The 26,058-nt window shown below is 30.5% G+C and overlaps 10 protein-coding genes across 10 annotated transcripts; 7 read left to right on the top strand and 3 right to left on the bottom strand. All coding sequences in view use genetic code 12, as the record gives it.

Moving 5' to 3' along the window:
* Positions 1-679: 679 nt before the first annotated feature.
* Positions 680-1,873, top strand: DFJ63DRAFT_335712 (uncharacterized protein; the record flags this gene model as incomplete). The annotated part of the gene is made up of 1 exon (XM_064908252.1): positions 680-1,873. One exon carries the CDS (start codon positions 680-682, stop codon positions 1,871-1,873), a length of 1,194 nt encoding a protein of 397 aa, XP_064761734.1.
* Positions 1,874-1,975: 102 nt separating this feature from the next.
* DFJ63DRAFT_153772 (uncharacterized protein) lies at positions 1,976-2,951 on the top strand. Its single transcript, XM_064903599.1, has one exon. The coding sequence runs from the start codon at positions 2,126-2,128 to the stop codon at positions 2,522-2,524; it is 399 nt and encodes a 132-aa protein (XP_064761733.1). The 5' UTR covers positions 1,976-2,125; the 3' UTR covers positions 2,525-2,951.
* TBP1 (TATA-binding protein) lies at positions 2,951-4,562 on the top strand. The gene has a single exon (XM_064903602.1). The coding sequence runs from the start codon at positions 3,378-3,380 to the stop codon at positions 4,140-4,142; it is 765 nt and encodes a 254-aa protein (XP_064761732.1). The 5' UTR covers positions 2,951-3,377; the 3' UTR covers positions 4,143-4,562.
* Positions 4,563-4,600: 38 nt separating this feature from the next.
* On the bottom strand, positions 4,601-6,064 carry APN2 (DNA-(apurinic or apyrimidinic site) lyase; the record flags this gene model as incomplete). Its single annotated transcript, XM_064908251.1, has 1 exon — positions 4,601-6,064. The coding sequence occupies one exon, from the start codon at positions 6,062-6,064 to the stop codon at positions 4,601-4,603; it is 1,464 nt and encodes a 487-aa protein (XP_064761731.1).
* A 775-nt stretch (positions 6,065-6,839) lies between these two features.
* Positions 6,840-8,666, top strand: PEA2 (Pea2p; the record flags this gene model as incomplete). Its single annotated transcript, XM_064906185.1, has 1 exon — positions 6,840-8,666. One exon carries the CDS (start codon positions 6,840-6,842, stop codon positions 8,664-8,666), a length of 1,827 nt encoding a protein of 608 aa, XP_064761730.1.
* Positions 8,667-8,817: 151 nt separating this feature from the next.
* On the top strand, positions 8,818-11,470 carry DFJ63DRAFT_153842 (uncharacterized protein). The gene has a single exon (XM_064903601.1). The coding sequence runs from the start codon at positions 8,969-8,971 to the stop codon at positions 11,354-11,356; it is 2,388 nt and encodes a 795-aa protein (XP_064761729.1). The 5' UTR covers positions 8,818-8,968; the 3' UTR covers positions 11,357-11,470.
* On the bottom strand, positions 11,441-13,244 carry DFJ63DRAFT_153947 (pseudouridine synthase). Its single transcript, XM_064903603.1, has one exon. The coding sequence runs from the start codon at positions 12,935-12,937 to the stop codon at positions 11,525-11,527; it is 1,413 nt and encodes a 470-aa protein (XP_064761728.1). The 5' UTR covers positions 12,938-13,244; the 3' UTR covers positions 11,441-11,524.
* On the bottom strand, positions 13,159-14,880 carry VPS23 (ubiquitin-binding ESCRT-I subunit protein; the record flags this gene model as incomplete). The annotated part of the gene is made up of 1 exon (XM_064908250.1): positions 13,159-14,880. The coding sequence occupies one exon, from the start codon at positions 14,878-14,880 to the stop codon at positions 13,159-13,161; it is 1,722 nt and encodes a 573-aa protein (XP_064761727.1).
* Positions 14,881-15,277: 397 nt separating this feature from the next.
* DFJ63DRAFT_287648 (H(+)-transporting V0 sector ATPase subunit e) lies at positions 15,278-15,493 on the top strand (the record flags this gene model as incomplete). The annotated part of the gene is made up of 1 exon (XM_064905079.1): positions 15,278-15,493. A coding segment is annotated over one exon (216 nt), but the record flags the coding sequence as incomplete, so codon positions are not given.
* Positions 15,494-17,303: 1,810 nt separating this feature from the next.
* Positions 17,304-18,879, top strand: AGP3 (Agp3p; the record flags this gene model as incomplete). The annotated part of the gene is made up of 2 exons (XM_064907472.1): positions 17,304-18,495; positions 18,596-18,879. 2 exons carry the CDS (start codon positions 17,304-17,306, stop codon positions 18,877-18,879), a joined length of 1,476 nt encoding a protein of 491 aa, XP_064761725.1.
* Between the last annotated feature and the right edge of the window lie 7,179 nt (positions 18,880-26,058).

Below are 26,058 nucleotides of genomic sequence, written 5' to 3'. Positions count from 1 at the left end.
GAAGTTAATGTTTAGATTAGATTTATTTTATCCTTATTGTAAAAGCCATGTGAGAGAATAAACTTTTATTCGATATCATAAGCGTCAACTTGCTCTATTACAGTAACTAATCAAATCATTTTACTAATGATTAATAATATAATCAGAGTGACATTTGATTGCATATACCACCTTTAGAATCAGGGGTTGTTTCACGTAAATTGAATGGCAAAGTAAATCATTAACTTAACTTAATTATGATTTGTCGATTTAAGGTTAAGACAGAGGTGAGTTTATGTGAGTAATTACAACTTGTAGTTGAACAATGGGCTTGAGTGACAGGATCACACTTATCGCAACATATACACTAATCAAATGAATTTTTTTTACTAAACTTTATCTGCTATTAATCTAATTGTCTAGTTACAACTTATTAAATGAAATTGCTAAATCAGATAACTTTCAGTTAATCTATAATTCTATATATAATTAGAACAGATAAGCCTCGGGATATTATATACAGGAAATGTAATTCACGTGATCATTTTTTAAGTCTTTTTTTAGGTTGATCTTTGCTCCTCCCCCACCTTAAAACCAAATTGGCATATGAATAAATCGAATTCATGATCAACACTTATGACTATAAACTAATGACAACCATATTTTAATTCAATTCATTTGATATCATACTTAATTAAGAATGTCTGAAAAATATGCTGATTATGTGGTTGCCCCATTTGAACCATCTCAAGCTAAGTTACTTACAAATTCATCTAATAACAAGCTATTAACCGATTCCCCCATATTAGCTTCGGCTCTATCCCAAATCTTTCCATATTTATTACTCATTGATAATATCTTAGAGATTATAACTTGGACCAATGATGATCCTTATCAGAATTTCTTGATTGTGGTGGTGTATTCATGTCTTGTGATGTACTGGCATTCCATAAGTTATATTATATTGCCAATTATATTTTCGGTTATATTTTCAGGATTGGTATGGTCAATAAGTTCAGTTATTTATGATTCTAAATTCGATGAAAAACCAACAATTGATGAAGTTTTATTCACCCTTCATAATATTACATTGAGATTTGAAATGATTATGGGTCCAGCTCAACATATTCCTTTCAAATTTAAAAATTATGTTAAAATATTTATAATGACAGCCATATTAACTCCCTTACATTTACTTATCGTTAAAACTATCATTCCACCTCAAAAAGCAATATGGTTTACGGGTATTTTTGTATTAGCCTATCATTCACCTTGGTTATTTGCTGTAAGAAGATTATTATGGAGATCAGTTTATGTTAGAATATTTATGTTTTATTTGACAGGACTTGATATTAAACTTGATCGAGGATTTGATGCATCGAAATATCAAACCATATCAAGAGTTCAAAGTCCAACTTCAAGTGATATTGAAGAATTAAACAGTGTACCATTATTAACTGATTTCAAAATCATTAAAAAATCAATAGTGTCTCCAACTCAATTGAAACAAATTGTATTATTTGAATTACTTGAAAATGAAAGAAGATGGATCGGGTTAGGATGGTCAAATTTATTATTTCCTGGTGATAGACCTAACTTTTGTCATGAACAATCATTATTACCAGCTCCCCCAGTCCAAGATACCAAAGATGATTATCCATTCCCGATATTTGAAAGTGATCTTTATACCTATCTGTGGGATTGGTTGGATACCGATTGGCTGATTGATACTGAGTTCAACAAGGGTAAGAGTAAAGAAGGATGGGTTTATAATGATAGTAATTGGGAAAATCCCAGTTTTAAAGATGGATTTTCCAAATATACCAGAACTAGAAAATGGATCAGAAAGGCAATTTTCTTGATCGATAAGCAAAGTACTGTTCATGACGAATAATTAATGACATTTAAAAAAGGAAAAACACTCTCAAAAGACTATATACGACTTTATATTTATGTATTGTTATTTAATTCTCCATAAAAAGATAGATTGATTTTGATTTACTTCGCAGCAAAAATAATTTTGTATGAGAGGCAGAGCTAAAAATTTTTTTTTTATAGCTAACAAAAATTTATTTTGATACTATTTTTATCATCTTACAAGTCAGACTGAAGATCCCTTATACATACATATATATAACTATTCATAATGAGTTCTTCTTCAAACTTGAAATACGAGGATATTCCTAAGAGATACATAGATCCACTGGTGCCAAAGGGTAAAGGAGAAGGTAGTAGAATCAACGGTAAAGATTGGAAAATGAAGAAAGATGCTTTCAGAGTTAAAACTTTAGGTGTTAGTAAACCAAAATCATTTAAAGAAAGAGAAGAAAAGAAATTACAAGAAGTTCAATATAAAGTTAGAATGAAGGAGTTGAAAGAGGAAAAAGAATCGATTAGAAAGCAAAGAATAGATGATTTGAAAAAGAGAAGAGAAACCAAAGCTGAAAAGGAACGTTATGAATTAATAGCTGCCAAGATGCATGCAAAGAAGGTTGATAGAATGAGAAAGAGAGAAAAGAGAAACAAGCTCTTGAAAGAACGTTAGACCTTCTTTCATGTTGTATCTCCCTTGATATCTTTATGTAAGTCTTTAGTCAAGGTCTACATATTCATTTATCTACTTATTCATTAATTCATTCATTCGTCATTCTACACATTCTACTTCATCGATTTGTATTATTAGCATTCCATTACTATTATCTTTATTCCAATAACAGGTTAACTACAGTTTTACACTATTTTTATATATCCTTCATTACTACTATAACTTTTCATCTATTGATTTTAAAAAATGATTGCATTTCTTATTCATGACTCCCATCAGCACAGTTAACACCATCCCAATCAATCATTCATACTTACCCCATACATCTAGTTATTATCTATCTATATATATTTATGATAAATCAAAGAAAATTTAATGCTGCTCTTTCCTAATTAGGAAAAACTCATCGCCTGTAAATCACGTTTAAATCACGAGTAACACAGTTACCCGGATATGAGCCCATTAGTATAAATAGAGCTCCAAATTCCCTCTTTTTTTTTCCAGATTTTGGGAGATATTTTTCACATCCTGCATACAGAGTTTTTTTTGTTTTGTTAAAATTTTGTGTCACACATTTCTTTCTAAAATAATCTTATCTTGTTATCAGGGGGCAAGAGATATATATTTAGAAGAAGTTGTATAGATCACATTAATATAATATAAGTCCATTCTATATAGAATTTCATCAAAGCAAGCAAGCTGAATAAATTATCTGGTTCTGCTTTTCTAAATTTAGATTCTGGAGCGTTAAATTTGGGGATACATTGATTTGTTCATCTCATTCTTTTTTATATCATAATTTAATTATTATCATTATTATCATCAACCTTTTGCATATCTATCTACATTCATTATGGATTCTTTGAAGTTACCAACCAATCCAGCTCAAGCCAAGGCTTTCACTGCTCCAAATTCGTTGATGTTCCCTCAAGGTTTTGATGGTGAAAATAGATCACTTCAACCTCAACCATCATCATCTCAACAAGCACAACAACCACAAACACAAGAAATTGTGAAAAAGGAAGAAACTGCTGATATCGTTGAACCTCAACAAGAAGAAGATGATGGTGCTACTTCAGGTATAGTTCCAACTTTACAAAATATTGTGGCTACCGTTAATTTGGATTGTCGTTTAGATTTAAAAACGATTGCTTTACATGCTCGTAATGCTGAATATAATCCAAAACGTTTTGCTGCTGTCATTATGAGAATCAGAGAACCTAAAACTACCGCTTTAATCTTTGCTTCTGGTAAAATGGTTGTTACAGGGGCTAAATCAGAAGATGATTCTAAATTAGCTTCAAGAAAATATGCTAGAATTATTCAAAAGTTGGGTTTCAATGCCAAATTTACTGATTTTAAGATTCAAAATATTGTGGGATCTTGTGATGTTAAATTCCCTATTAGATTGGAAGGTTTAGCATTTTCCCATGGTAATTATTCATCATACGAACCCGAATTATTCCCAGGTTTGATTTATAGAATGGTGAAACCAAAGATTGTTTTATTAATTTTTGTTTCTGGTAAGATTGTTTTAACTGGTGCTAAACAAAGAGAAGAAATTTATACTGCATTTGAATCTATTTATCCTGTGTTAAGTGAATTCCGTAAATCATAATCAAATCATTCTCATCATCATCATCATCACCCAGATTGTCATTCATTTTATCAACTATGTAATATATTATTTGTTTATTAATTTTTCTTTATCATTCATATTCATCATATTCAATTCAAATTAAAGAAGGCTGTGTAAAGTACAGTATAGGTTGGGATCTTCATTTCGAATATTAAAAAGAGTTTTCATTTTTTTTTTATTACATTAAAGTTATACATAAAGAGATTCTATAAATAATCACAAACCACTCCATTTTCATCTAAATTTCTTTCTTCTTCCTTCTTTATTTGATTCAAGATGAATGGGGGATTGTTTTTGGTTTCTTTTGTTTTGTATAATTATATATATAAAGTTAGTTACATTACATATTTGTAAAAACAAGTTAGCTTTAATAATGTATAGAATTAATAATACAAGATTTAATCAATAATGAAAAGTTGATATTGAACTGTAATGATTTATTTACTCTTCAGAAAGAAGAAATTACCTATAGACTTTTGAGCTGAATCATCTTTCTTTGGTTTCTTCCTACTAACATATTCTATAGTTGATGATTTCTTAATCTCTGAAGTTGACGATCTCTTCAATTCTGGATCAGGAGTAGATGAAGACGAAGATGCAGTACTAGTATTTGAATTAACACTTGATGTAGATGTTTGAGATTTCACTCTTGAAAACATCAGAGCGATATCTTTCATTTGGGATAATTTATGATAATATTTAGCTTCGAAATTTAATTTATTTACAATTGGTAAAGTTTCACCATTATCTTCTTGTTCCAACACGTCGAAATCAGTAAATATCGGACAATGATCTGAACCTAAGATGAAGGGCCAAATATCAGCCTGAGATATATTTTTCACCATGGCATATGAACTGACCAAGATCAAATCAATCCTTGATCCATAATTGATGCTTCGAGAATTAGTCATTGTATTCCAAACTGTATAGACATTCAACTTCCTTCCTAAGATATATCGAGTGGTATCATAAAGAAAGTTTGTGTTTGATGGTGGAGGTTTGATATCATCTTTGTAATTGAATATTAGTTGGGGGATAGTATATTTATTCAAGAGGATTCTTGCCTTGGTTGAATTCCGTTTAAACATTTGACATTCTTCATAATTCATAGCTTCAAATTTCAACCCATCTAAACTTGATTTTATAAGATTTTGCTTTAATCTATCACTGATAGATTCAGCACTATCGATTAAATCGAGACATACATTAATATCCCCCATTATTACCACTTCTTTCCCCATTTTAAATTTCAAATTATGACACCTTTCAAGTAAAGTTTGTAAGAATTTCAATCTATAAATTTCTCCTTCTTCAGTCCCCATTGAATTGGCAGGACAATATAATGAAAATATAACGGTATTATTAGCTAATTCAATCACCACACATCTTCCTTGTTCATCTAATTCCAATCCTAATGTTTCATCAAGAGCATCACTATACCCACCAATATGATCAGCTTCATTCAAATGTCGGTATTTAACCCCATTGGAAGATGAGAGATAACCACTCAAACCTTCTTCAGCTTTCACAACAGTTAAGGCTCGTTTAACATGAAGAGGCTCATCTTGACTTGGAATCCGTATGAAAACTCCAACTCCACTATATCCTCTTTTCAATTTGGGTAAAGTAATGAATGATTTATAATGAGGTAAATGCCCAATATTCTTAATGGTGGATATATTTGAAGGGGATAGTTTTAATTCTTGTAAAGTTATGATATCAGCTTTTAAAAGAGTGAACATAGCATCATAATCTTGATCAATTTTATTCCAAGGATGATAATTACATAAGGTTTTGATACCATTGACATTGAATGTGACATATCGTATGGTTGAATTACCTAAATTTTTAGATTCTATTTGGTTTAAAGGATCTTCATTAGCTAGTTTCGTAAGATCCATAGTAATTCTATATCATATTTGGTGTGGTGATTGAAGGTTGAAAAGTTGTATGGATTTCAATTTTTTGATTTGTTTCGCTATACCATTTTTAGTAAATATGGAGAGAAATTAGCGCACACTACTGATGTTTCTTAGATGAAATTTCAGTATAGAACTACAACCATCTAAGAAGGGAAGTGTTTGGTCATAATGCTAGATTAAGAAGAGAAGGGTAACAACTAAATGCCTAGACTATAGATCTGATATTCTATATATGAGTCTGAAGTAGATAAATTACCATAGTAAGACATGCAAAGTAGCTCCTCTCTCTACACCAGTAGAGTCAGTAACCTGCTAACGCAAATTTCGCTAAACCGAACTTACACCGCTAACACCGAGAAGACCTCTTTACTGACCCATACCCATACAGTCTATATACTTTAAGATGGATGGATGAGTCGGTAAATTAGTTTAATTAATGTGAAATTTTAAAGTTGCAATATTCCATTTTAAGGAGAGTTAAAAAATTACGCGTCTCGTCTTTTTTTTTATTTTTTTTTTTTTTTTTTTTGGCTGTTTTTAAATTTGGCGATCCACGAACAGCAAAGTTTGGGAAACTAGAAATTGTGAACTTACCATTGTTTCATACCTAGACAATAATCGTAGCCTTAGACGTTATTCATATAGACTATCCACAGGTACTGTTTAGTTGGTATAAGGATACAGAGCATTCATTCAACACACTGCAAGTGAAGAACTAGAAGAAATAGGTCAGACAGATACATCACCCATCATCATGATTGATTCTGAAACATTCAAGAAGAACTCACCCTTTAAGATCACTCATAATGATTCAGCATCCAACTATAACTTGGAAAATACTACTACTGATTTATTGAAATTTCAATTACAAGAACAATATCGATCCAAATTACTGGAACTTCGTGAATCAAGATTTCCTGAACATTCAAATAATGATTTAAGCCTTTTGCATACTACCATCTTAAATGATTCATTTAGTTCTCATCTTCAATCAAACTTGGATAAAGGTCATGTTACCATCGGTAATGATTCATCCGTTTCATCATTAAGTATGATGTCAAATACTCCACCATCTGATTCTTCAGAAAGTTTCGAAATAGAATCATTCATTGATAATACTTCTAATAAACAAAATTATTTGAATTTAAAAGTATTGATTGAAAATTCAATATTCGATACTAATAAAATAAATAATAATGCTATCATGTCATTATCAAGGTTACAACAAGTCAAGATTTTAATCGAAGAGAAGAAAGAGAAACAACAATATCTCTTAGCAAAGACAACTATCTCTCAACAGTTTATTCATGAAATAATATTATCCCAATCCAATAATGAATTAGAAGAGACGAGCAATAACCAAGATGATGATGAATTGGATTCAAAGTTACTTTCGAAGGTTTTAAAACTGACAACATCATTACAAGATCAATTATTGACAGTTAATTTAGAATTAGAATCATTAACTACTCAATTGAATAATCATAATATGGCTTGTTTAGTTTTGGGGTATGTTGAAGATGTTAGATTGTCATCATCAACTGATCTTTCTCAACAACAACATCAACAACAGATCCCTATTGTAACTGATGATTTAGTTACTTCATCTCCTGATCATACACCATTAAAATCATCCATGTCATTACAAACTATAAATCCAAGATCAGATTCATTATATCAATCATTTGATGTATTATTTTCTCATATTGCTTCTATTGCTGCCCATAGAAATGTCCAATTACCGAATCCACCATCCACCAATGATTCTATTGATTCAAGAATCAAATGGGCTTGTAATTGTATTGATAAAATAAGTCAAACTAATGGTCATACTCCACCCCTCACATCATCATCATCAATTCAAACTACTCCATCAAAAAATGTAAGTTTCTCTCATGAAAATTCATTCTTTTCAAATTCATCTCCTAAAAATGCAACTGATAAAGCATTACTTGATTATAAAACTGCTTTAACCGATTTAAGATTTTCTTATCAATATTTAACGAAAGAATATGAATTTTCTCGAGATAATTCTCAAAAGCTTATACAAGAATATAGAAAGAAGATAAATCAATTAGAAAAGGAAGTATCACATTCAAAGAGTTCAACCTCTCATCAACTCAATAATACCAACAACCCTAATAACACTAATAACATATCTGACTCCAATTCTAATATAATCCAATTAAAGGATAAAGAAATATCAAAACTTCGTCGAGAATTAAATCTCTTGAAAATTGATAAATTAGGTGCCAAACATGCTAACAATTCCCAATTTTCATTAATAAGTTCACCAAAATTAGTAAGTGATAACCTTACTACCTCTGTCTCACCATTTACTAGTGAGTTATTATCGGCTCCAAATCATGACGAACCAGAAGTGGAAGATCAACGTCTGGTGAATAGTGGATTATCCCCATCTAGACCAAACTCATATGGAGGTATGAGTAGTGCTATCTTACGAAAAGAATTTAAAAAGATTATAAGTGATATGCAAGATCAATATGAAGGAGAATTAAGTGAAGAGAAATTCAGAAGAAAACAATTACAACTGGAAATTGATAAGTTGAAACGCGCCTAATTGATTCAATAGGTTATTTATTGTAGATTATAGATATTTTACTTTATTCTTAGTTAGTTATTAGAAACAATCCTTTTCAGTTCTCTTGATCATTTAATATATTATACCATGTTTTATTATAGAGTGTGTGAAAAAAAATTAAGACGCGCCAAAATAATTTTTGGCAGCACCAACCCTAACCAACCGTTAGATAGCTAACGATATATATACAGTGATAGATCCTAGGGAGTAGAAGTAAGAAGAAAGTCGATATACAACGAGGTATGCTCAACACTAGCGGAGAGATCAATATATAATCAAACATGTCTGATGAGATCATTCTATCAAAGGAGAATCAATCAGCTGGAAGAAGAGCTTCATATCAACAGTTCTTTCAAGATGGATTTCAAAACAAAACCAAACAGGAATCAGTAGCCTATGAACAAATCCAAATCAATAATCAAAAATCAAATCAGAAAATCGTCAATGAATTCATAGCCCATAAAAGAATACGACAGGATGAAAATGATAACTCTAGTCAAGTTGAATCCAGTGAGCTTGATTCATTAGTTGATATGTCTCAAATCCACAATCCACATGAACCAACCAGTTCAATCACAATTGAACCAGTGGTAGATAAACCCCATATCACTATCATTGATGATTCTACAAAGGCTCAATTTATGATTGAGAAATTATTGGCTATATCTGCCAACTTCTTGAAAGCTGCTCATAAATCAGTGTTGAATACTAATAGTAAACAAGGAATGGTTGATTATAATAACACGGTTGAGCTTAGTATCAAGGCATTGTTGATGATTTTAACGAAATACAATCGATACTTGAATCCATATCTTGAACTGACGATTTGTTTAAAGGTTGCAACCATATTATTCAATGAAACATTGAGTATAGAATTAGCCGATGAATATGTTAATAAAGCGATTGATATTGCATCGAGGAATAATATCATCTTGTTAAAGTTTGAGGCTGAGTATCTCCAAGTTAAGATTCTACAAAGTACGAATATGACAATGGTAATGCATTATCTCAATGAGAAAACGATGTATTATCAACGATCTGGATTACACGAGTTTGCATGTCTATTTCAATTCTGTAAGGTCCATCATTTATTAAATACGGATATAATCTCAGGATTGAATGCTTTAGAAATGATGCTTCAAGATCAACCCTGGAATAATTCAATACAGGTTTATAAGTTCTTATTCCATGCCAGTCAACATCTTCATAGAGGTTCACCAATGCAAGCTTTGTCAGATGTTCAAGTCGTGGCACCATTGCTTGCAACTGTAAATATAAAGCAATTATATGCTATGCAACTAGTATCTAAATTCAGTGCTTATATTCAATGTAATGATATTGAGAATGGGAATATTGCTATGCGAGAATTGAGTGATTTTGTAATGGGTGAACAGAAACACTCTTGGAAATCATGGAAAGAAGACGGTTCTTTCGATATACCAATTCAAGTTACATTACTTCAAATTGAATACAACTTTACTGTTAAATGGTTGAGTTCGGATGAATTTGTCATTATGTTTTATTATCTTACTGGGATGCATTTACTTTCCGAAGCTGCAAATGGGAAGAAGAAAGCTAAGAAAGTATTTGAAAGATGTCTGCAAATCATTGAAAAGCAATTAAAAGAATTGACGGGTGAAATATCAAGTAAAAGAAAATTCGACACTAGTCAACTTCATAAAAAAGTGATAAAGATGAAATTTATCAAATATAATATTGATTATTATAAGGTATGGATTGGATTTCTTAATAGTCAATTCAAAGATATCAAATATTTGAATCAATTCATGAGTGATTTCAATAATGGAAAATTTAAGCCAGAAGAACAGGTTGTATTCGAATCATTAATACCTAAGGTTTATTACTTATTTGCCGTCTACTATCATTATATGGGAGATCTTCAAGCTGCGAAATATCATTACATGAAGGTGATTAATTTAACATCAGGAAAGAGTCAATCTACGTTCACCGCCCAATGCAATGAAGCTTTCAACTTGACATTTGGAATAGTTAACGAATCAATACGTGGTTGTGGTGAATTTAATGATTTATATGTTTACTCCACTTTCCATCTTTTAATTTTGAATCAATTTGAAATTAAAGAAATTAGTAAACACATGAATGATAAATCAGATGAGAAACTCAAATACTATCATGGATTAAATTCAAAACTTATTAATTCCTTGTCAACTTGCTTTAATCCTAATATCACTTCGAATTCATTCACAACCAATTTCGTTTCATCCAACCAATTATTAGTCGTTACTTATCGTCTTGTGCTAGCCATTGTCAATGATGAGTTTTCCGAAGCTAAACTTGGAAAGAATGATTCATTGATTCAAGATGTTACAACTTGTATCACAAGCCTTCAGAATGTAACAAGTTACCCCTTCATAACCAATTTAATGAATTATGTTATTTATATATCTGCTACAGATGTTCAACAAAAGAATCAATACTTTGATAAATGTCTTTCAGTAATGTCCAATACATCAGGGACTGATAATGATAAAACCTTAAGTATCTTTATCTTAAAGAGTTTAGAAGAGCATTTCAAAAGTACAGGAGAGAATGAACGAGCTAATATGGCTGAATTACAACGTCAATATTTCTATAATACATTAAGTGATAAGTTTAAATTCTTAATGAATAATATTGATAACGCATAATAAAAAATATAGATCTAACTTAAAAATGAAATGGATATATTTCAAAAGTAAAACTAATATACTTGTATATATAAAACTAATAAATGTACAGAAATGTATTATTATGATAATACTGGGGAATTTGTAAAAAAAATATTCTTAATCAATAATTTAGATTAACAGATGCACTTACTTCTTAACTTTCTTCTTCTTTTCAGACTTTTCTTCACCATCTTCAGCCTTTCTCTTTTTATCTTTCTTTTCCTTCTTTTCCTTCTTATCTTTCTTTTCCTTCTTTTCCTTCTTTTCTTTCTTTTCTTCACCATTTTCTTCTGGTTTAGATTCAGCAACAACTTCTTCAATTAAAGTTTTCTTTGGTAATTGAACTTCTGGAGCAACTAATTTAGATTCTGGAATAGCTGGAGCTGGTTCACCGTCATGATCTTTATATTCTTTTTTCCAACTATCTGGAGTATTTTCATTAGCTCTACCGAATTTATCTAATTTACCATCAGCTTTTAATTGTTTCTTCTTTTGAGCAACTGGACCTAAACCCCATCTTCTTGGATAAGTATCTCTTTCCATAATACATCTTTTAACTTTAGCAACAATACCATGATCACAAGTTTGTAAATCAACAGTTGTCATTTGAGCAATACCAATAGCAATGGCTTCACCTTTAGTAGTCATTAAAACAACTTCATCATATAATTCAATACCATTTTCATATCTTAATAAACCTGGAATCATTAATTTAGCTCCATAACAAACTGAATTAACAGCAGAATCTTTAACAACAATTCTTTTATAACCAAGTAATAAAGTTTCTAATGGTTGAATGATTTTTCTTAAATATGATTCATCTCTAGTATTATCATAAACATATTGAGCATCTAAAACATCATGTAAAGTAACTAAATTATCATTTTCACCTAAAGCTCCTGATCTTACACGACGTAATTCTTGCATATGACCACCAACTCCTAATAACATACCTAAATGAACACATAAAGTTCTCATATAAGTACCAGCTTCACAAGAAGCCCAGAAAACACCTAATCCTCTTTTGTTATCGAATTCAATTAATTTAGAATCATAAATAGTACGAACTCTTAATTGTCTTTTAACAGCAGAAATTAATGGAGGTCTTTGAAATAAAGCCCCAGTTAAATTTTCTAAAGATCTACCTAAATCTTTGGCATCTTTTAATTCTTCATGTAATCTAACAATGCAAACATATTCTTTACCAGCCCCTTGTTGAGATTTAACTAATCTAGTAGCTCTATCAATACAAACAATCAAACAACCAGTAACTTTAGGATCTAAAGTACCAGAATGACCAGTCTTTTCAGATCTTAAGATTCTTTTAATCCAAGCAACGACTTCATGGGAGGATGGATTAGATGGTTTATCCAAGTTGATAACACCAGATTGAATATATGATTTTAAATCTCTCTTTAATGGTGATGAACCAGTTGGAATAGGAGTATAATGTCCACTTCTAACTAACAATTTGTCGTAGTTCTTCAACAATAATGGCCATTCAGAAGTATCATTGGATGGAGCCAATGTCTCTGGCTTGATAACGAATTCGTCAGACATATTTCCCACTACTTAATATATGACTTACAACAATCTGGTTAACTATATAGTATTTGATAATTTTTAAGTGATAAATTTTTCTCGTTCTGCTCTTGTGAAGAGAAGAAGATTTTTTGAATGAAAAAAAAAATACATCGTGCGGCGTGACTTACATGCAGGATATATATTTTTACAACTATTGAGACACTATATATTATTAACTATTATTGATTGCAAAATGATTATTCATGAGACGATAATCCCATGATATTATTGGCAATCTCTTGTTTGGTTAATTCCAACCAGAATAAATCTCTTCCAAGATTTCTAACTGTCTTTACACATAAGTCAATACTATTATTATTGATGATTTCTGATCCATTCAGAAAATTACCACTGATTAATCCAATAGTATCTTTAATGGCTTTTATTTCAGATACAGTTTCATATAATTGTTTGACTAATGGAGAATCAGGGATTATTAGATCATCAAGGGGGATGGATGTGTTTTGATTAAGCCATACGTTGGCAGGATCTTGATTGTTTAACGTTTCTAATTTTGAAAGTTCTTGATTTAAACCCGTTAATGAATTCAATTGTTGAGTTAAATAGGTTAAATGATCTTCTAAATTATTCAGATTTCCTTTCGCTTGTTGGAAATGATGAGTTAATTGATTATATAATGCATCTACTTTTTGAATATTATGATTTATAATTGGTAATTCAATATTAACTGAATCTTGATCCAACAATGCATTAATCTTTCGGGATAAATCTTCTAATAATTGCTTATGAATGTTGGATTGAAAGTTAGTTTGATTATTTGAGGTAGCATTCTGTACTTCATTATCCATCAAATCCACTTCCAGTTGACCAACTCTTGAAGGAGGAGTAGATGATACTTCTGAGTAATATCCTGCTTGAACAGGATATTGTTGAGCTGGAGCCGGAGAACTATAATGAGTTGGATGTTCTCTTTGGTAATACTGTCTTTGAATATGAGTTGGTTGTGGTGATATGGCCAGATATGGTGGTTGATTTTGATAGAATTGCTGTGGTTGTACTTGTTGGGGATACTGTTGTTGCGGTATTGGAATTGAAACTGGTGGCGGTGGTTGCTGAGGTTCAGTTTGTCCTTGTCTAACAGAAGCCAGTTCTGTTGGCAATGGTAATGGAGCTTGATACTTTAAAGGAATTGAATTTTCTCTCGTTGGAGATGACATAGAAACTTTACCTGGCTTAGCAGGTAAAGGTGGACCTGTAGTTTGAGGTGGTAATCGAGTAGTACCACTATTTTGTTGTGACACTGGAGGAGATTCAACAATATGTTGATCTTGATTCAATGGTATTCTAGCTGGTTTTGGTGGTATGGGAGGACCACCAGCACTGATTCCAGTGATATTAGGAGAGATAACTGCCGATGGTTGTGGACTTATAGGAGGATCACCTAATACACATTGATGAATAATATTGATTAAAGAAATTAAATTAAATTGGGCTAACGATTCTTGATTCAGTTGATATTGAGTTAATGAACAATCTCGTTGCCAATTTGCCAAATATGGATGATAGAATCTCCCTTGTGAATCGACATGATTTCCTGGTTTTAAATATAATTGTTTAGTATGATCAGGTATAATAAATACTAATGGAGTACCATTATTAATTTGAGTTGTAGGTTGTCTTGGATCCACAAATGGATAATTTAAAGGAATCCATATTTCGACTGGGATTTCCAAATCATTATTAACCACTATAGAACCGAATAAATTGATTAATAACGCTGATTGACCTGAATCATTGGATGTATATACGTTAGTTCTTATTTTGAAGTTAAAGTTCTGTTTGAAATGGAATTGTAGGAATTGATAGATATGAGAATATGCCAATTGTTTGTGAGTATATTGAGGCTGTAACACATTATATAGCCAATTGGCCACTTGTCCTGGTAATTGTTGTGACATTGACCCCTCTATTATTTGATATACCAACTATTGTAACTATAACTTATCACCCACCCAAATTCTAACATCACCAAATCCCACAAATCAAAACTAAAATCTTGACCATTTTACACGACCACTTTAAATTTTTAAACTGACAGTCAAAAAAATAGCTAATTTAAATCAAATTAACTATCAATCCCTTTGGTTATCTTGATTGAAAGTTTGATTGGGTCAATCGTTTTTACATCATGAGTGGGTAAGTAATGATATATTGGAGTATTGGAATTGACATAATACAATCGTCAGTTTTATTAGTACGAGACACATCTATGTGCCTCGTTACGTTATCTAACTGAAATTGAGGTCAATCAATTCAATAAAGTCAAAGCACCATATACTAACATCTCTTTATAGATATACTGTTATATTTGTATTCATATTGGTTGCCGGTTTATCTGGATTAACATGGGTGTTTGCTCCTAAACAAAATCAAACCGTTTGGAGATCATCAGTTATATTAGGTTTAGCCATGTGCTATTTGATGTGGGCTATTACTTATTTAGCGCAATGGCATCCCTTAGAAGCTCCTAGAAGATCAGATTTAAGACCTGAAGCAGCTAAATTGTTATAAACAACATCTTTACGATGAATTCCACTTGATATTATTTAAAGTCCAATATCATAATACGCTTTGTTGAATAACAATACCTTTGCAAACACATACATCATGAACAATTTACAAATGACACCAATATTTCTATTATAGATTATTTAATTCTTTTTCCCATTCAAAACAATTCTTTAATATCACTACAAAGCTTTTAAAGAAGGTTGCTACTGATCAAGTCTAGGGTTTGAAACAATGCTTATCTAGTATTAACTTATTATATTCTTTTATATTTCATTCTTTCAATATTTAACTTAAAAACGTATTTCTTATTTCATCTGTTTAGTTTAATGAAAGCCATTACAAAAAAGTAACCCGAGTTGAATTAGACTTGATTTATCAAGTTGTGGTTGTATGTAAACTGTTTATCATATATCTAACTATGGATGATAGACCTTTGAGAAATTGAAATCCGGGTAATTTGATATTTTGGTCCTCTCTTCTTCCATCCATCTTAACAGAGTTAACAAAAAATTTTCAAATATTATTTTCATAATACAACTTTTCTTTATTCATTATTCAAATCAATATGGATACTTATGGTATCTGATATATCTATATAATAGTGTATAGATATATTAATATAAACAAATCATCAAAAAACCTATTAATCAACTTGTAGACCAAATCAAATCAGATTATGATTAATGATCATTGAAAATATGAATCAACCAACCAACCAACCACTCCTGTTTCTGCCCCAAATTCCGTCATACTTCCGTAGAATTATGGGTTCTGTTTATGGAGAAGATAAAGCCATTGAATGAGGATTATACAACTTTTGATACATCCGTATTTTCTTTTGTTTGGTGGATCGTGTGGTTAGATTGTTGCTAGCGGATGTCTTTCTCAAATTGTGATTAAAGTGTCTCAGCAGTCTCCACTACATTCTTTTTAACTGTAGAGTATATTTTGTTAGCTTATGCTTTGTATAAATGTAGTAATTGATAGACAAGTGTCAGGATTGTCACTAATCTACAGAATTAAAGTGAAAGTTGTAAAGAAATGAGTCGATCAGTCAATTGAACGCTTGTTATAATGCACGTTTTACTGCAAAAAAGAACCATACTTAGCAGTAAAGTTATAGGGTAATGCAATATCAGATTCATATAAAATATCCTAATTCAGCTTAATTACTTCTATTATCAACCATCAAGGGTCAACAAATGATGGAATAATAAAATAAACATCATATACCAATTCAAATACGGTTATCAAAAGCTCATAACCAAATGACCTGAAACATGAAACTAGCTACCGCAATCACAAAAAGTCTAAGCTTTATGGCTAATCCTAATTCCATCCAAGCTTTTAACCTATCTTGTGAGGTATAAACTCTATTAAATTGCAATTATAATTCTAAAGAGGGAACAGACAACATGTCACATGACACATAGTAATAATAGTAACACTAATTTGGGAAATGCATCCACAATTTTTTAATGTAATAATTAACATGTTGAAAGCCGCATTCCCAAATTTGTCTTAAACCAAAATAGATACAACGGCAATAGAACAATAAGAATAAACCTTTCACCCACAAATTTAAGATTTTTTTTATATTTTAATAGCTTCTTGAAAAATTGATATATAAATACATCTGAACCCCTTTACACTTTTCAATTTACTTTTGAATTTTGATTGTTGTTGTTTCATTGTGTTTTCCCTCGGAATATTTACCGGAGTTTTTTTTCATTTTCCCCTCGTTATCTTTTTACCCTTATTCGTGCTATTAAGCTCCAACTACATTAAAAGACACAACATTAACTAGGATATGACGTTATACAAAGGATATCTCATCGACGATGAAGGAGAAGTACCTGTCAAGGAAAAAGAAATCGAAAGTTTCAAATCCTCAGATCAACAAGTAGATGAAGTAGAAGTACATTCAGGAGAGGTAGACAATATAAAATTACAGAGAAATCTTAAAGATAGACATATATCTTTAATAGCTCTTGGATCGATTATTGGTCCTACTATCCTTGTGGGTGCCTCTCTTGCCTTAAGTCAAGGAGGTCCTGCTTCCCTTATTATTGGGTTTGGGGTTATAGGTATTATTTGTTTTATCATGATGCAAAGTTTAGGTGAATTGGCTACTTTATACCCTACTGGTGGTACATTCTCCACTTTAGGTAATAAATTCGTTGATAAAGGTTATGGTTTAACAGTGGGATGGTGTTATGTAATTATTTGGATTGCTGTTTTAGCAAATGAATATAATACCGTGGCTGCTATTTTACAATTTTGGAGTGGTGAAAAAGTACCATTATATGGATATATTTTAATATTTTGGTTTGTCTTTTTAGGATTTCAATTCTTAGGAGTTGGAGCATTTGGTGAAGTTGAATTTTGGTTAACTATATTGAAAATTTCCGGTTTAGTGGCATTTTATATATTTTCAATTGTTTATGTTGCTGGTGGTATAAAAAATACTCCAAAATTTGGATTCCATTATTGGAATGATCCTGGAGCATTTGCAACTGGATTTAAAGGAGTGGCTAATACGTTTGTATTTGCCAGTACTTTCTATAGTGGAACTGAAATTGTTGCTCTTACTGCTACTGAATCTTCAAATCCTGCTCGTGCTATTCCAAGAGCTATTAGACAAACTTTCTTTAGAATCATTGTTATTTATATGGGAATTGCTGTATCTTATGGAATGACAGTACCATATAATGATCCAAATTTATCAGCTGGAACCAAAACTTTAAAATCTCCCATGTCAATTGCTATCAGAAGAGCTGGTTGGGATGGTGGAGTTCATTTAGTTAATACATTCATTTTAGTCACTTGTATTTCCGCCATTAACGGATCTATCTATATTGGATCCAGAACCATTGTGAATTTAGCTAATGAAGGTGGAGCACCAAAATTCTTTAGAAACGTTAATAAACGAGGTGTACCATACTTTGCAGTTATCTTGATGAATTTATTTGGATTATTATCATTAATGAATATTAGTACTGGTGCTGCTCAAGCTTATAATTATATTGTTAATATTTCCGGGGTTGCAGTTTTTATTGTTTGGGGGTAACGTTAGTTTTTATCAAATTAGATTTAGACAAGCCATGAAATTACAAGGTAGATCATTAGATGAATTGAAATATAAAGGATGGGGATATCCATGGTTACCAATTATCGGAATTGGATTAAATATTTTCTTAGGATTAATTCAAGGTTGGTCATATTTTAAACCATTTGATTGGAGAAATTTCGTTGATGCTTATGTTTTAATTCCATTTTTTATTTTCAGTTACTTATTTTTTAAATTGATTCACAGGAGTAAATGGGTTGACCTTTCCCAAGTCGATTTAGATGAAGGAAGAAGAGAAGATTTGGTAAAACAGTGATGTCTCCCGTTTGAGAAAATATAAATAAATAAATAAATAAATACATAAATAATAAAAAATTTATACCGTTGCCGAATTAGGATAATATATCTATTTGTAGTGATTATAACAGACAAAATAATAATTAATTCTGGCTTAGATAGCTCTTCAATTAATATTATCAGTTTGACACGATCATAAGGAGTAATTATTGCAAAAAGTTAATATTAAAAAATAGGAGATTTATATACATACCTGGTGGCTAGTACATACTTATCAATCTAGTGGGGGAACATGGCTTCTAATATTAGATGTTTAAAATCCAGTTATGTCAGTGTTTACGATCAAGATTAATTATTTTCTTTCGATATTAAAATAATTCACGATATATGTACATTAAACATATTATTGTTTTATCGGAATATCAAGAAATAAATAAAAAAAGACGAATTAGGAAGGAAGGCTGATCAATCTGAATTTTAATCTGAAATAGGTTGAAGTGAATTTATGAACAAAGGATTGTTCGCAAAAATTACTAATATGACAAATACCGCGCCTTTGAAATTATTCATTCGCCAGTTAGATCTCCGACATTATGTACTACAATGTAACTTTAACAATCTGGTATGTACTATCGGCATAAACAATAGGTTCTGATAGACGTCATCACGATATGACATTCTTTTGACTATTCCTAGATTATTTATTCTGTTATATTTGTTAACCAAGTCAGCCTTGTTCACGATATGAAAGAATATTAAATTACTTCTATTATAAACCTCATTTCAGATGGTAAACAGAACAAATATGGATATATCTCGAGACAATGGCATATCATACCGAATGTTTTTATTTTCTTTCCGAATAAAGCTTATATCAAGCCTGTAGTAAGTTATTGTCGGGTATGATATGAACCATGATTATAAAATAAAAGTAGTTATATCCCGGTTATCACCTAAACTAAGAAAAATATCAGACTCGGTGAAAAGGTTGAATTAAGAATTTAAAATTCTCTATTTGGGGGGCAACCCAGGGGTATCAAATTGTTGGTTTTCCTATAAACTACATTGTCCCCAAAAGTTTTTACTTTGACTGCCCCTTAAGTCTCGATCTTTTTTATTCTAAAACAAGTAACTTTACCCAGAAAGGAAAATGGTTCCGATGCCAAAACGAACAAAAGAACAAACAAACAAAATAAAAAAAAAGTCTCTCTAGCCTCAATGAATTTTTATATACTTCAAGGGGGGGAGGGGGGAGGAACAGAATAAGTGACGTGAAAGGCGTCATTGTTTGAACGTAGATCTTTACATGCTTAATCGAAAATAAAGAAATAACTTTTCTTCTATTTGTTAAGGATAGTGGATGCACAATAAGGCGTGTTAAAGGATTAATATTTAGTGGTATGACATTATTTTTATTTATTTATTTATTTATTTAATAACAAATATTTTTAGTTTATTATTTAGTTATTATTATTGAATTAAGAACTGGTTCCAATCAAAGACACGTAAATTAAGATAAAAATTTTATATTTTTCATCATTATTATAAGGCTGGAATAAATAAAAATTATGTGTTAACACTTTAGTAGAAACAATCAAAGATATAATCAAGTAACGTTTCCAATTTAGTTCCGTCTGAAACGTTGTTACCGATACATAACCTACTTCGAAGTTGCAGCTAAAAAAACAGACATTATACATTGTACATCTAGACTTTATTTTGTTTAAAGCCAAGGGTACGATCAAAAGTAAATCACAAATTAAAGTTACCCCTTAGTTAAGAACTCTTAATAACGGGTTAAAGTTGAATAAAGCTATGCATCCATAAAAATATGTACGGTATGTATGTGCGGTAATAATTTTCCGAATCATTCTAAATTAGCATCCGTTCACTCAAACAAAATTTAAAGTTAAGTTTAAATAAATTATTTTTGATTTTTAGATGAAAATATGCAAATCTTTCGCACATATTTTAAAGTATGCAGAAAAATAATTTTACGCACTATGCGTTAACTTTGATTATGCATATAAAAATAATTTTATTTTTTAACAAAATAAATTTTTAATCTTCATGAATGGTAATAGAGAAATTTAAATTGTTAACAATAAATAAACTACTAATATATGACAATTCTTTTCTTGAATTTCACAAAAATAACTGAACACTATATTATATTATATTATATTATTTGTCAATTAGGAAAGAGAGGGGTATGATGTAAGGTTGAATTGCATACTGTATAGAAAGTTAGTTCCTATAAGCATTAAAACCATCGAATATAGTTTAATTTCAAATTTGTTCAATATTGGTTTCAATTACGAATGAGTAAAGTACCTACTCCGAAAAACTATAAATGTTGTAAAAAAAACATGATCAGGCTATTTGGCCATAATTAGACGACGTAAAAGCATATCAACTGCAAGGTCTTTAATTAATTCGTAAACTTATATCAAGCTTAAATGCATAGCTACAGATCCCTTGTAAGTGTTCCCTCCTATTTTTTTCTAATATTATTTTTTTTATATTACAAAATAAAAAATAATTAGTGTCTTGAAAAATAAGATAATAATAAAAAAAAACAATTCAGAAATAATATATCTATAAAAGAATGATAGAGTGGAACCGTTAACGTATCATCTTTTACTCCACACAACGATTCAGATAAGGTGGTGGTGCCTTCTTTGTATTGAGCTCTAGCTTTGTACTCGACCGTTTCCCAAAAAATAAATACCAGTTAAGGAAAATCGAAAATCTTTAAAATAAAACACTGAACCACACTATTATTATTAATTGTCTCCCACATGGTAGGCTTATTCATTAACATAAATGGAGATCTACGAAATAAAAATGATCTATCCTCGATTCTTTCTAAAGCTAAACGATATAAATGAAAGATACCCTTTTTTCAGGTCTCAACTGGGAAATCTCGCTCCAGAAATTAACCGAAATGAGTTTACTGTTGAATATAAATTGAAGGTACGTAAGAGATATAACATTAACTTATAGTCGATAAGACAATTTTAATATCCTTACATTTAATTATTTTTAGTAAAAAGCGGGAGAAATGCTATAACCGTTATGCAAATATGTTTTTCTCATATATCGCCTTTGCATATAAACTAAGCATTTCCTATTACGAATAAAGACGGCAATATCCTACACCCTTATTTTATAAAGAACTACGATTAATTCGTATCATATCTTAAATAATTTATATCAAATGTAACCATAAGTGCATGAAGTAACAATATTTTACAACCTTTATAGAGGCTTTAATTTGTTGACAAGATATGCGTCTTTATACTAAGTTGTTTAATTACCATAAAGAGGGTCTTGCTTAACAACAATGATACGGCACTTGTTCAAATATCATTGAATAGAATAATATAGAGATTAAATAAAAGAAAAGAAACAAAAAGACCAACACTTTAAATCCTTGAAGAGAAAATAATTTTTTGTAAGTTCGTAAAATAAATTCGTAAAAGAGCTTGACTACGAGATAATAAAACAACACCTATCACTACTTAACAATGGGTTACCTCATATTGTGAAGTTATTATTTTTAAACAATTATTTGACCACTTCACACTTAGTCACCACCGATATTGATAAGAGCTTTTAACCGCTGTGGAGAAAGGATTAAATATTTTTGAGAATTAAGAAATAAAGTACAGAACCATTCTTCTCTTTTTTAAAAAAAAGTTCCTCAATAAGGGAAGGTGGTTTACTTCTAAACAAAAGTTATAAACAATATTTTTAATTGAAATAAAGTACACGTAATTATTATATCAAATAAGATATCCTGAAATTGACATAATCATAGCCATTTTCAGTACGATTATAAACAAAACCAGATTTTTATGACTAAGAAAATAATAAATAGGAGGATAAATAATAATAAAATAAATCTTGTATCTCGCAATTCAATCCTACCCTTTCTATGCTTAGCTAAGAAAATAATCTAAAGGAGGGTATGACTATGAAGCACGCTTTCATGTAGTCCAATTGACCTAGACTATCAGTAGAAATCAAATGTTTATGCCAATTAAACTAATTAAGCACATAGGTCATTTTGGGTTTGGCTAAAGGATTGATCCTCAAGAGTAAGGCTATTTTCTACCGAACCGTAGCGACACAAACCAGTTTGTACTGACACCCCTCATTAATTACAGAACGGACTTCAAAACAGAAAGAAAGTATGAATTGAACAAAAAGAACACATATACCAACTCCATAGTATAGGTTTATTGTTCCAACTAATCAATCCAATTATATTTTCTCCAATACAAAATATCCTAATAATACAACAGGGAAAGTATTTTTAGCCCTTTTCATTTTCTTATTTTTTTTTTAAGTTTTAATTCTTTTTTTTTTTTAATATTTTCAGTTTTATGTGTTTTTAATTTACGAATCTGTCTAATAAAAAAAATAATATTAATTAGAGGTAAAACCTGCCCAAATTATGATAAGTACATTAGAGAGACAAAGCTGTCTGTCATATAATCACATACATTTCGGGACAAGCTAATTCGACTACTCATACGCTCGTGCATCAAAGCAGGACAATAACCTCAATGTAAATTAATTTCAATTACAATTGAAAATTAAGATGAGGTCAAGTTTACGAATATTGCCATAAACTCAATTCTGAATTCGCACAAGTCTGTCCCTTTTCGTTTAAGAAAAAAAATAGCGGCAGATCTCCTAGTGAGACAAATTAGTGGAGGTACGCTAGGTTTTCTAACCAATGCTTCTGTCACAAATATATCCATCATTTGTGCTTTTAAAAAATTATCCTCACCATATTGATAGGAAATATATTATATAGTTGTGTAAGAAATGTCAAGTCACGAAATATTTGACTTTTTTGACATATTCGAATTGCCCCGTCCCGTCACTAAGACAGCACTGCTTCTCTCTATCTCAACTACGAACAGAAAATAATATTTACTGTTCACATTAAGCCTTGTTTTGGAACAACCATTAATTGGTAGATCTCTTTACATCACTGTAGCTACTCACCTTCTCATTCTATACAATCTTTGTATTTACTAAAAACAGAAACAAACATAAAAATAATCATTGATTTTTCTTAATAATTAAATAATTGGAACAATAAAATTGATTTTTTATGAGTACAGACATCAAAAAAATAATGAAATTGTGCTTAAAAAATAATTATCCAAAAAATTTACTGAACTTCTTTTTTTTTTAACACAATCATCGAACTGGGTTTAACTAAAGATATGAAATTTAATTCAAAGTAAGTAAATGAATTAAAAAAACGCCTTACAAATTTGATTCTCGGGAAGTAAAGCCATTAAGATAGATAAGTTTATTAACCATGCAGAAGGCGGAAAACTGGAATAGAGCGTCAAACTTGAAGTTGACAAAATGACGATAAACCAACCAGAGGTAGAGGAGAGGAGAAGGGGGTAGGACAATCTGCTTAATATGTAATATGTCCCTCTCTTCTTAAGTTGTTGTTAAGTATGGAATGGATTTTTATTTACATTATTTTTCATTTTGTGTACTGGAGTGGAGTATGCGCTAACATTGGATCTCTATTGTTATATTTGTTGCATCTATTTTTAAAACAGTTTTAAGAATGGGAAAATGGTAAGGGATTACTGATAATTATACCGCGACAGTGTTGGCTACGACGGCAGTGGCGCTAACAGCAGTAGTTTATTTTTATTATTTTCTGCCGATCGATAGTAACTTACTTTCATCTACTTTAAACATTTCGTTACTGCTGGTACTGCAGCATCCAATGCACTATAAATCCATACTATGTAGCATAATTGTCCGTCACTGGTCTCTATTGTAAACCCGAAATCTCAGCTGCAACAGCGTGGTCAATATTAATCTTTTTTTTTTCATCACTAAATTTTTTATTTTCCCTCTAGGATTTAATTTAATTCAATTTAATTTATTAGGCTTCGGCTCATTAACCAATAATAGTAATAATAAAAGGTTATTTCAAGAATCAAACCAAAAGAATGATCCAACTCAAGAATGTAGATCGAAAACATAGTTTAACCAACTTAAATTAGACAACAAATTAACTCAATAAGGAAATTACCCATCAATGAGATGACTAGTGAATCATTGGTTACGTTACAAACATGAATGAAAGTATCCGTAAAAAAAGGGATATCACATTACGTTTAATTAAATTTTATGAATATAATTCAAAATTATCATTGTTAACCTCTGGGCATGAAAGAGTTGCGGCCTTTTTGAAACAATAATAATCAGACCAAAACAGTAATTAAACTATTATAACAATGCCCATAAAAATAAACCAAAAAAAATAAAAATAAAAAAAAAATAAAAGAAATAATATAAGCTCTGGTTTTACCTCCCCCACTAAATAACCCCACTATCTAGGCAATACATGCTATCAGTAACTTATTACCACTATCGAGAATAAATTAATCTATATGTTAATATATGAAATTTAATTGTGATTACTTAACTTTATTTGATTCAAGTCATGGTTAACTAATAGCTTGGCTTATTCACGCTTCAAACATGGCCAATAAAGGAGTCTAAGTTTATTTCATTTAGAATTTATAGTTATGTTTCTCAATTAGGGATTTATATTTCCACATGGTTTATACTCAACAAAGTAAAGTTATTTCCCTAATTACCGCCCCTAATTAATCACTCAAGGCGTGTCATGCTATGTTAAGGTATATTGCAACGTAACCTATGAGCAATGACAATCATTGTTATCATAACGATGTTGTTATGAACTCTAGAATGATTACCATCAACAAAACGAACCAAAAGCAAATGTTCTGGGTTATCTCGACTTTCCTTATTAATTTCTTTTTTTTTTATTTTTATTTTTTATTTCTTTTTTTTGTTTTTTTGTTTGTTCTGGCTCCCTTTACGAGGACGGTACGCTATTTTTAACAAAAATCAAAATGGTGCTAAACATCCGCAGCCTAGACAGTTATTGATCCCTGGTCTTTTAAATCATATGATTTAGCTTACTATCTTCATCAACATAGATCTACATAACGTTTCGTATCTGTTGCTCAAAATGGTGGTAGGGAATGTCAAAGCCCATACTTCCGAATCAGGAGCGAAATTGTTCAAAAGCGAGATAATATAACGTCTTATCACTAATAATAATCATAGTAAAGACTTTCGATAACATTTAAGGTTAAGTACGATAAGTTCACAA

Source organism: Scheffersomyces coipomensis, assembly GCF_036884675.1.
Source record: "Scheffersomyces coipomensis strain NRRL Y-17651 chromosome Unknown DFJ63scaffold_4, whole genome shotgun sequence".
Lineage (NCBI taxonomy): Eukaryota > Fungi > Ascomycota > Pichiomycetes > Serinales > Debaryomycetaceae > Scheffersomyces > Scheffersomyces coipomensis.
Note: the sequence above shows the minus strand (reverse complement) of the source record. Positions and strands in the feature narration are given on the sequence as shown.